This window comes from Fulmarus glacialis, unplaced genomic scaffold (assembly GCF_000690835.1).
Source record: "Fulmarus glacialis isolate BGI_N327 unplaced genomic scaffold, ASM69083v1 scaffold35818, whole genome shotgun sequence".
Taxonomy (NCBI): Eukaryota; Metazoa; Chordata; class Aves; order Procellariiformes; family Procellariidae; genus Fulmarus; species Fulmarus glacialis.
This window is the reverse complement of record NW_009228262.1, coordinates 30,749-42,729: the sequence shown is the minus strand read 5'-3', so window position 1 is coordinate 42,729 and position 11,981 is coordinate 30,749. Positions and strand designations below refer to the sequence as shown.

The 11,981-nt window shown below is 35.2% G+C and overlaps 1 protein-coding gene across 1 annotated transcript; it reads right to left on the bottom strand.

Annotated features, from left to right (window-relative positions):
- Positions 1–3,071: 3,071 nt before the first annotated feature.
- LOC104080891 (homeobox protein CDX-4-like) lies at positions 3,072–11,588 on the bottom strand. The gene is made up of 3 exons (XM_009583429.1): positions 11,069–11,588; positions 5,885–6,030; positions 3,072–3,290 (listed from the first exon to the last, which is right to left on the bottom strand). Exons 1-3 carry the CDS (start codon positions 11,499–11,501, stop codon positions 3,084–3,086), a joined length of 786 nt encoding a protein of 261 aa, XP_009581724.1. The 5' UTR covers positions 11,502–11,588; the 3' UTR covers positions 3,072–3,083.
- Positions 11,589–11,981: the final 393 nt, after the last annotated feature.

The following is an 11,981-nucleotide window of genomic DNA, read 5'->3' as shown; positions in this document are numbered from 1 at the left end:
GGAGGGTAGTTATGCACAGTGCAAGATAGGGAGAATAGCTTTTATTTGACTTAGCTGTAGCCAGAGAAGATAAACTGATACAGTTTTTGGGCTTAGAGATCATTATCTAGTGCATGAAAGAGATAAAAGTGCACGAAAGAGATAAAAGTGCATGAAAGAGATCTCCCCCAGCTATTTATTAATATATGCTTTGAATACATTTAAAATAGACCTGATGGAAAAAAATCAGGGTGAAGATCATGAAAAAGGAGAACACTTTTTATTGACAAGACTGATTTTAAACATCTCATAGGAGGTGCTTTGTATCCCATTCAAACTCCCATTTGACATCTAAAGTAGTCTCATTTAAAATATTTCCTTTATGAACAGTGGTTGTTCTGAAGTACAGTCAATGGCTTCAGCGGCTTTTCTGCCCAGTTTGTCAGAATAGCATGGTGTTTCCTGACTGCTTGGCTCCTGACCGGAGCTTGTTTAGAAACTGCAGATGATAATTTTGAATACGTTGAATGTGAACCTCGTAAATAAGTAGGTAAATTTTTTATTTCAAATTTGACATAAATTAGAAAGAAAGAGAAATTTTAAGTTAAACCATGCATTTCTGGTTTACAAGTATAATGAATGACATGTTGTATGTTTATAGCTCTTTACTTGCCATTCTTCCTTGTTGATTTGAAAACTGATCACAGAAGAAAAATCTAGAAACTAAGAAAAAAGTTTTCTCTCACTCTCCATTTCTCTGTTACTGATACCTTCACAAAAGCCATCGCCTGCTCTTCTATAGAGGTAGGCCTTCTAAAAGGTAGGCCTTTTGATGATTTGAGATTTGAATAGCAAGGTAAAGGTCCTCTTCCCTTTTTTCTTGTATGTCTGAAGTATTACAGCTTCTTTCTTCATGAGTTTCTTGGGAAATTATTTTATCTTCTACATCCTTCATGTATAAAAGGACAACACAGGTAGGGGGGCTGGTGGAACTGGGAAAACCTCCTCTCCCAAATCTGTTATAGAGCAAATGTATGGATTTCTTTGAATAAAAAGCAGAGCAGAGGAGCATGTATGTGTCTTGCCATCTGCTAGCATGTATACTTCTCTCAATATAAACAAAAGTAGATCTGTTTGTGTGCATGTTCTATAACATGCTGCTCTGTCTTCTAAAATGTCCATGCAATCACATAACACTATAGTATCAGTGAGCAGTTTTAGAAGGTGCTGAATTAAAGCCATGCAGATGTAGTCTCAATTTCTCATAGGGTTGAGTTTCATAAATATTTATATACATAAGATTTTTTGTTTGCATTAAGATATGTCCATTTATTTTAACCATATGAATAAGAAATTACTAGCAATATATTGGAGAACCACCCACAAAATGCTTACAATCAGTAAGATTTTATTCTGTGTTACAGATTTTCTTCTAGCTTAGCTTGAGACATTTATGTCTACAATTTTATAACTTAGTATTTATTTTTGAAGAGTGTTATTATTGTAACTCCTAATAGAATTACTTTCATGGAGTTACTCTAACAGAGTTATTTTTAAATAATTGGGAAACAGTGAGGCACATTTTCGAATTTAAGTGATCTAATTTATTGAATCCAGATAATGAGTGCTTTGGCAAGTTCTGTCCATGTTGCTTGGTGCATTATCAATGCTTGTTGAACACTAAGAAAAGCAGAATTTGATCTGCTGTTTCTGAGACCAAGAATTTTATGTTGTTGAAGTAAGTGATGCATGACTTTTCATATGCCAGATAACGGTGTTTTCTGTTTGTTTTCTTCTGTTTTCCCTTTTTATTACCTTTGTTCCTGATGACATTTTCAGTAACATTAAATTTTTCCAACAGAGCACTTACTTGCATGCTATCAAAAAGCTCATATTATGAAATTCCAATGAATAGTACTACTGAAGGGTTGGGGATTTTTTTAGTGCTTTGGGTTTTCTTTCTACTTTTTCCAGACTCATCAGTTGTCTTCTACATACCATTGCTACCTTCTCACCTGCCAACATGGACCAATAATTAAAGCTAACCACACTGTGAACATGTTTATCCTTAATTTGTGCTCTTTCAGGAGTGCACATGGAGTGAACACTTCTTTTGTTACATGCTTGCTGTGACTTTGTGAATGCCAAGCTGCTTGATGACAGCTTCGAAATACAGTGTCAGCTACTTTGCCTTTAGCCCAAAATAAGTGTCACGTATAAAATCAGTGGCCCAAGACTGCTACTATTTCACTTAAAAGGTTTAGGGACATTAAACAAATTCTTTATTTGCTTTTTGGTGGTTTGCTGGTAGTAACGGTTCTTTTTCCATTACATTTGTGCTCATACTTTTGAGCAATAATCTGTGGATTCATTGAGGATTGAAGTAATACCGATATCTTCCAAACTATTTGGCATTTACTAACGTGCATGACAAATTGCTGCATTTCTTACAATTGAACAAATCTTGGCAGGTTTGGTATGATATGATATATCTGTAACTATTGCTTAGGAGATTGGCATGCTTGAATTACATGGGGCAAAGATGATTTGTTTTATTTAATTAAATGCAATATGTTGGCATAGCAACATTGTTATGTTTCTTGAATGTTTAAAAGTGTTTTAAATGTTTTGTTGTTTTCAAAAAGTGGCATTCTTTTCAGTACACTTAAGTGTGAATATTTATTAACATCTATGGTTTTCTCTAATTATATAACATGTAACAAACCAAATACACCCAGCATCTTATATTTTATGCAATAATACTCTATAATCAGTTCACTTAGTTTTCTATGTATATATATGATCAGACTAGAACTACGTTTACTTGAATCTTCAGTTGTATCATTCTTTGTGTCAGTGTCTGAAGCAAATTACCTCCTACTCAAAGACTTTGAGTGATGGATCTTAGCAGCGCAAGTTCCCTGAGATTTCTGCCATAATTAAAATATTTTGATAGTAGTCCCAGATCCTGTACTTAGAAATCAGCACTCTGAAGACAGTTAAATGAGAATGGTCCTTTGCAGAGTTGAGTTTTCAAGGGGGTGAGGGGAGGCAGGGAAATCCATTCCTTCTTTTTCTTTTTTCCTTTTTTTTTTTTTTCCTGTTCATTCTGAAACTATGACTTGATGAATGTCATTAGGCTGTAATCCATTTATTCCATGTGGTGGTGGGAACAGAGAACTAGATATTTCGTTTGGACTGAGTGAACCAGAGTCACTCTGAACTGAGCCCCCGCTGCCATCAAACTGAGATATTTTCTTCTTGATGATTTTTCTTTCTTTGGCTCGGCGATTCTGGAACCAGATTTTCACCTGTGGTGTTATAAATGATATCTGATTAATTCAAAGCAGTCGTCAACTTTTTACAGTAATACTAGCAATGAAAATACAGATATGTTAAAAAAACCAAACAAATGAACAAAACCAACAAAAAACCCCCCACCCCACAAAAACCCATAAACCCTAAACCAAAAAAACCAACACTGGCTTTGTGCACTGAAAATTTTTTTAGTTACTCTGTATTCATTTTCTACGTCATAATCAATAGAAAATTACTTTCTTTTCTTAGACCTGGTGTAAAGTGAACTTGCTCTGTAATATTTAGGAACAGAGGAGTCAGCTTAGTTATTTAGACTCAGGGTCCACCTAGTTCATCATCTAAGCTTTGACAGTGCCATGTGTTGTTATGGAATAATTTTGAAGATTACTTCTTCATCACATTACAGATTAATTCAAACACAAGTAGTGAGGGTCCTTTTTCTTCATTTATATTGTGAGTGATTTGTGTGTGTATGTATATTCTTATTATGTGTTTTAAGTGTTTCACATTTTTTTGTTACTGGGCTATATATTTATGTATGTAAAATATATATATATACTATGTCATGTCTAAATAGATTTATCAGCTCTACTTAATGACAATGAATTTCCCAGGCTAATTGTGCATATGAAAAGACTCTTATCTGTTTGAAATCTACTTTTAGTTTAAGTATCTATATTTTCTTTCCTTATGTGAAAGTGTGAATGAGTAGAAAACCCCATTTGTGTTTTCTTTATCGTTAATTTTTTGTGTTCTTACTTTATAGTTTCTCTTCTATCCTTTAAGGTGTGTTGAATACAATATTATATAGAAAGTTGTACCATTGCTTTATATTAAAAATATTTTTATTATTTTCCAAATAGTTATTATTTTATTACCTTACTGGTAATGACAGTAAGAAGCATTTAGCTTTGTTGTGAGTCCTGTAGAAATGCAGATTATGTATTTTGTCTTCATTATACTTGAAGGAAATTTACCAGTCAAAAATTGGATGGCTTCAAGAGCAACAACTGTGTAAAAGGAAACTATTGATTTTATGCGGTATCACTGGTTACTCCAGGCATGTCTGTGTTTTAAATCAGCCAGCTTGCATAACATTAAAGCAGAGGTTTTGGGTCTTTTATAATTGCAGTTCTCTGAAAATTTCTGATGGAGCTACATCCTACTGTGTAACAAACTTCAATGATAGACTTGTTTTTTATAGTTACTTTCTGGGGCCACTTGTAGTCTGCAGAGTGTAATCTATGTACTATTTAGGTCTGAGATTGAACATCACTGCATCCAGTGCTTGATCCTAAAATATCATTGCTTATCCGTGTATCCTTACTCTTCCAGCCTCAATTGGTCCCTCTCTATTCCATTTTCTTGCACAGACTGAATGCAGCAGCAGAGGAGGCCACTGAAAGAGGAGAATATTTTAGAGAACTGAATATGTATCTTCAGAAAGAACAAAAGTATGTAAAATTCTGAAAAGAAAGATCTCTTGTTTAAATTTACCTGGGGCAATAAATCTGGTTGCTAAGGTATGAGATGCCTTATTCAGTATTGCCAAATCTTCCCTTATCCTCCAACTGTAGCAGAACCATTGCAATTCTGTTGTGTAAGGAGGGTTGGATTCAACAGTTACTAGATTTGCAGACTGCAGAGCTGTGCTTCGTCAGCGTGCTGTCCAACACAGTGATTTTAGGAAATTCTTTATCCTGAATTCCTCTAGTCTTTGTATGGACACAGCTAAGATCCCTGGGCCCCTGCTTAGGAGACTATCTTTATTCAGGACAGAGCTTAAATATGTACTTGATATGAATGAATGCAGAGCTGCTTTCCAAAGAAGCAATGGATCTAAGTACGCACTTGAAAATTTCCTGAGTGGATAGTCTTGGCTACATATATGTGTATAATAGGCATAAACATTTGGCACCAAATTTTATAGCCTAAAGCATCCTGTATATAGTGGGTGTGAACTACTACTACAGGTGAAGTACCTGTGAACATAATAGCAAAAAGAAATCCTGACTTGAAAATCAAAGGCTGTAAAAACTTCTTAAAATGTGCTGAAATCTAACTGACTGAGGAAGAATCTGGCCTGTGGAAATAGCGGCAATAAATTTGTAACATAAAATACATAGATACCTTGTTTGATTGCTCTTTGAATGCTGAATTCCTGGCTTACAGCTGAAATATATCCAATGCTTTGGACTTTTTCTGGCCACCATTTTGTGTGATTGCAAGAAGAAATACCATGGTGAATGTCATAACTGTTGAGAACATAGCTAAGGTAATGTTAAGCTGAACTGTTTAAATTCTAGCTGTCTAGCAAGCTGTTATGCATGTAAGAATAAGTACTCTTTCCAGTATAAATGAATTCCTAATGTTTAGTTACCCGTAACTGGAGGTTTCTGTCAAATTAGCCTATTTAATAATTTTTATTTGCGTAGTGTATTCTCTGTGTGTCAAATATACTCACAAACTTTATCATGGTTGCCTTCGCACTACTTTTGGATACAGGAAGTGAATGCTGCTCGTGTCCTCTGGCAGTAACAGTGTCTGGTGAATGGGTGTGTACGAATGATGGATAGTCTCTGTGTACCTGTCTTTCAGATAGTCCCAGGTTAGCTGCAAGTTCTGACTTTCTCCTTATTGTAATATATCTGTTGCAGTGAAATTCCTTCTCTAATTCTAGTCTCTGATGATCTGTGTAAACAACTCGGTACTTTTCTTTTGTTCTTGTTTTACCTGTTTGAGAAAGAAATATTATTAATATGTTGAATTTGATTTTCTATAGCATCTTTCTTTCAAACATCTCAAACATTTTACAGACATCCATTAAACTACAGAGTACTTGCATGGGATTGTTTTCTGTGTTACAGAGAAGGAATATGAGGTTCAGAGTGAATAAGTGAGTGAGGATTGGTTATCATAACTGTCTTTTCCTCTTTATCTCCCTCTCTCTGTAAACATACATTTAAAATGTAAAGCTCAAGTGAAGCATCTTAATAATTCATAGCAGTACATAATTGGTGCTGGCTATATTTGATCTCAAAGGGGTTTCATTTCAGTGTTCATTCAAAATACTTCCATGTATATGCAGGCATAAATACACAGGATTTCGAGACTGAAGTTCAGTCACAATTTGTTTAATTGTACCGTGTCCTAATTCTTTATTTGAGTTTTTGAAGATCACCTCTCTAACACAAAGAAATGTCCTACTAGAAATGCTTTCACTCTCTTGTGTGGCCATTGGACATGCTTATAAGTTCAATAACAATTTGAATTCATTTTTTCAAAAAGGTCCAGTCTTGCAAGATGCTGAGTGCCTGTAGAGCTGTTACTGGGGGTACTCTGTGTGCTGAGCTTCCCTTTGGAGTTGAAGGCACTTCGCAATTTGTAAGACGAGGCAATAAAATACTTGTAAGAGGATTTCAGTATCATTCTCTCTCTAATGTGTAAAAGAAATATTCTTAGATATATTGGATGAATACTGTTAAGAGAAGCATTACTTGATGTTTAGAAGATCTCTCTCATTTCATAGACTTTTAAAAACAGTTCTTCATATAATAATAATACAGAGAGATCACTTTTCAACTTATTTGTTCTCCTTTGCACTTTCAACAGCCAACTAGATAGTTTTCCTTTTTCTTCTGATCTTCCCAGGTTTTTTTTGATGTGAGTTTTCTGGGACAAACTGTAGGACAAAGACTCCTTTAAAGTGGTTCCCTAAAATCCATTGAGGTGTTAAGATGAAGCACACGCCACACAAAGGAGCGACAAGGAGATCTTATCAGAACCCCTTTCACATTCAGAAACACAAGCCAATTGGTTTGGAATTTACAAGCCCTAAACAAATGTCAGACTCTTTCATCTTAGCAGAGGAAAAAAGGACAGAAATAGATGAAGGAATATTTTTGTCCTCAGTTCTCTCTAATTTTTGGACCAACATTGAGGATAGACTGAGATATTTTTATCTGAAGGCTAGAGGTAGACATAGCTTAAGACATTTTGAAATATGCATAACTAAGAATGTTTTTGCAAATCCTTAGCCACTTTGACTTCGAGTGTACAAGGTTTTCCTGCCTAAATTTGCAGGACTAAAACAATCATCAAACTGAGTTTACCTTTTTTCCAAGGTACAAGTTGTTGGCTTTGAAATATTTGCTCTAAGTGATAGTTCTAATGTTAACAATAGTATAGATATTCAGGTTCCTTGTAAACTGAAGGCTTAGAAGGTAATCTTTGAAAACAAGTTAAAATTCAACAGGGTTATTCCGGCTTCACTATAATCAGCAAATATAACCATGATTTGAGGGGGTGGAGAAAAGGAGTAGTTTTCCCCATTCCCCTTGGTCATAAAATTCACAGAGCATTTCTTCTGAAGACAATAAAGCTAGGAGAAGGCCTCTTTATTTGCTGTGAAAATCATCACCCTTTCCGGCAATATAACTCCTGAAGAAAGGAGGGAGAAGGAAGAGACAAGACTGCATATCAAAGGGAAGAGAAGTGTTGAAAGGGTCTGTTGCCTCAATATGACAGATAGGCCTCAAAACCTCAGACAATGTAGGCCAGTGGAAAATAGATGTCACAACTAGTTTACAAAGCAAAATAAATTAGCATTAGAGCAGAGGCCTGGCCTTTTTTCCTGCTTTTCTGTTTTGCTTTCTGGCTGTGTTTCTGCTGTGATGTAATCTGAATTACTTGTACATCACTGCTTGTTTAAACAAAGACATAAAATGTGTTGACTGTAGTTCAAAAAAAAAAAGCTGAGGCTGATCTTGCAAAATATAAATATAATGTTGTCCTTTTGTTCTGTCCCCTTAAAGTCCATTCTTTTTCTGAGAAGGGTCACTCCCAGGTGAAATTTCATATAAAGTTTTAAAAGATATAAAATCTATTTTCTAGGCCCTTGTTTAGATACCTTCTTTTCAGTAAGTTTCATGCCTTGAAGGCTTACTTGCTCTCATAAAATACACATTTTACACTGTTGATTACACAGGTTTTAGAAATTAATTGGTCTGAAGTTCTGTTCTTACATAACTGAAGTTGATAGGGCATTTTGTCATTGATTTTTAGTAAAAACAAGATCGGACTGTAAGGAATTTTGTAGATGTTCTTTTTCTCATTTTGATAGCCTGTCTGGGAAGATATCTTTACCAAGCCCACTTTCGAAGTTTGTTTTTTAAAATTTCTTATTGCCTCATATGTTTGCAATGTCTGTGCATTTGAAATAAAAAAAGGTTTGGTTCTGAATATACAGTTACAGTCTTTTACTAAGAGGATATATAATTTCAAATCAAATTTTATCTGTTGAAAGGACGTAGTACTTCTGTCTTCGTGATGTTGTTTCATCCTGAGAATTGACTTGGTCAGGTAAATTTTCATTTCACTTTTCCTGCAATTTAATTTTTTGTATAAAATGCTAAATACAAATATTGAATCAGAATGTAGTGTATTTAATAGAGTCTAAATAGAGGGGGAAAAAATGCTCATTAACATCCCCTCCTCAAAAATAATTCCCATTGTCTTTAGGACAGTATTTCAGTAGGCTCCCTCATTTAATTAGATGTGTTTTGATTCTGTTATTCAGTGCTGCTCACATACATTGATGTGAGTACACGCCACTAGTGAAGTTAAGGACATACACATATTTATGTATATAAATATATTTTTAAAGTTTAGGACTGTAATTCTGAAATTTTAGAGCAATGAACTGTATTAAGCAGCAATAATATTGAAGGGGAGGAGCCAGTAGCTCCTTTGATAGTGTGAATGATATTATGGCAATAAGGAAAAACAGAGAGCACGTCTGTTTCAAAGAGTGGTTATAATGGCATCAAGTAAGTTTTCTTACATTATCTTCTAGAGAAAGCATTGATAAGTTAATATGTAGCTGTTACATGCATAATTTTAGCCTTGTCATTATTTGTTTGAATTTCCTTTCATTTTTCACAACTTTTTATGGTTGGTATTAAAATTTTCCAGTTTTTACAGTTAACATTATTTTAAAAACACCAATGAAAAGCCAGATCTATTCAGTACTTTTCTTGTTTTGCAAAATACCACATTTGTGCTTTACTCTCCCAAACCCTTTTTTTAAGCTGGGTTGATGTCTTGAGCCCAATTCTGTGAAGTCCTGAGCTGTTTTTAACACTTCAGAAGATTGGGCTTTAGGAATGTACAGCCTCAGGACATGTATCTATTGACAGGCCTGGATTCACCTGTCCAGTATTGTTCATAAAGTATTTTGGCATGTGTGTAAATTCTGTGTAAGTGCTTTTCAGACTAGAGATTAATTTAAGCACATAACTGCTTTTCTGAATTGCATATATATTTTATGAAGTTGAGGAAGCGTGTGAGAAACCTTTCAGGGTCTTCCATGTCTGTGTAATAAGTGTAAAACTAGGATTTAGATTTTTTTAGTTTTATTCTTTAAGAATGCTAACACATTTAAAATTCCGTGACAACATGACAGAGGCAGGGTTGCCTCATTGACATTCGGTAGTCTCAATTGAATTTGGTCTACACTCAGGTCTTGCATCACTTCTACACCTGCAAATCTCTAATGATGTTAATGAAGTTACTGCTGATTTACATGAGTATACATAAGGGGCAAAAAACAGACTATAAGTCTGCTTGGCTTTGAAGACCTTTGTAGAGGCTCCAAGTGGAAGGATGACATTGTGATATCTTAATGTTCACTAGGCGTTTTATATTTAGTAACAGTGGGAAAACAGTGTGTATCTGCTTTATTACTAAGAAACAATTACTAGACTAATTTTGCTCTTGAGTAATAACCATTTGAAGGAGGATTGTGTCTCAAGCAGCAGTGCTGATTTTCTGTGTCTTCTAAGATTGCTCCAATTCTAATTGCTCTTCTTTCTGTAGACCATTTTCTTTGATGCTCTGTAACACACACTTACTACTTTTAACCTTAACAATAGATTTAGCAAAGCTTGCTACACACAATTTACACCTTGGGAATATACACCGAAAGATTCATCTGGCATGCAGCTTGTGACAAAAACAGGCGCATCAATGAGTGACACGTGCAAGAAAGTGATTTTTAATTGTGTAATTGTGGCAAGCTGCAAAATTCTGGTACATGAGAAAAATGGTATAAAACCGATTTAAAACTAAATTAAAAGGAAGCTTAACTGATCGGATATGTGGTCTGCAAACAAAATATCCTACGCTGGTCATTTGAGTCAGATTACTTCGCTAAGAATATTTCTTCTCACCTAATAAATCTAGATAGAAAAATAAAAGACACAGGAACAACAGCAGAAAATTGCATAATCACTACAGTTGGATCAGAACACATAATTTTGAGCACATAATTTTCTTTAGAAGTATTGAAAAGTCTGTAAAGATTTAAAAAGATCAACCTGATTTTGTATTGGTATTTACCTTGCGGCACAAAATAATTATGTAGCATTTTTGCCTGTAACTGTTAAACGTTGCTGCATTCGTTGTTCCATAATGTTCTCATGTTTTTCATCCAAAATGCTTTACATAATGTTACAACAAAGGTTCCTGGACTGGAGTGAGATGCAGCCATATCTAAATACAACAGCCATTCCACTATAGTAACCCTATAAAGCCTTTATGGGATGAAAGTGAAACTAGTGCAAATTTAGTTAAAACTGCATTAAACAGCAGTAGGTTAAATAAATGTCATAAATGACCCACCAACCTATGTGCTTCAAGTAAAGTTAATTATTTATAAGATCAGTGATAGCAGAAGATGCTTTCTCAGGTTGAAAGTTGGATATATACTTACCAGTAGTGTTAGCTTGCACTGTTTTCCTCATCCATTCATAAGAGCTGTGCCTTTGGCTGTTGGGAGAGATTTGCTGTGTATTAATTGTATCTACAGGAGGTAACCCCCCAGATCCAGCAGGATGGAGGGAGCTGTAATCAGCAGAACTGTAGGAGACCTGTCCAGGAGACGAGCCATTGATCTGTGCAGCAGCAACCGTGCTGGAAGGTCCTGGGCCGTAAGCATTCCAGTCCTCCCTCTGTGGGCCATAGTGAGATCCCCAGGTTCCCGCAGGCTGTCCATGGGTGTCCAGGGTTGGCACATGATGATATCCCATGTAATCTGAATAGGGTGGAGTAGACACAAAGTTTTGCACTGGCAGATTGTTGCTGCTGCACCTTGCAGATCCTGGATACATGCTGGTTTCTTTATCCAAGAGAGAGCTCACATACATGATTGTCACAGATTGTAAATACGTTGTCACAACATCTTGTTCTTCCGCATTTTCTTTCGCTGTTTAAAAATAATTGTGTTTGATTTTCTCTAATAATGCCACTCTGCTTGGAATCTTCTACTTCATCCTCTTTTATTATCAACTGTGTTACCAGGTGCTGGTGGTAATGGTTTACCAAGATCTTGTCTGACGTCAGCCTAACTGCCTGCCTCATAATTACATTTACATTCAAATGAAGGGCTGACCAACCCCACCTTTCTGCTAGTTCTGGTGCTTTCTCTTTTAGAGAACTTTTATCTATCCTATTACCCTTCCCTGATATTCAACAGCAATTCCAATGCTGTAAGATGATGCAACAGTTGTCTGTATTTGTAACTTAGTAAATAGACCTTTTTTTAAGAAAAACAGTGATAACTATAATAGCAATGTTCAAATGATTCTTGTCCAAAACCTTTATTTTTGTGATGTGTTATCAATTAA

Bases quoted from the DNA above. Each gene is read 5' to 3' on its own strand.
- LOC104080891 (XM_009583429.1), bottom strand. From the start codon at position 11,501: ATGTATGTGAGCTCTCTCTTGGATAAAGAAACCAGCATGTATCCAGGA. The intron at 6,031-11,068 runs GTAAGTATATAT...TTTCTCAAACAG, and splicing joins AGTGCAAGCTAACACTACTG to GTAAAACAAGAACAAAAGAA. The intron at 3,291-5,884 runs GTACACAGAGAC...ATAACACCACAG, and splicing joins TGGGACTATCTGAAAGACAG to GTGAAAATCTGGTTCCAGAA.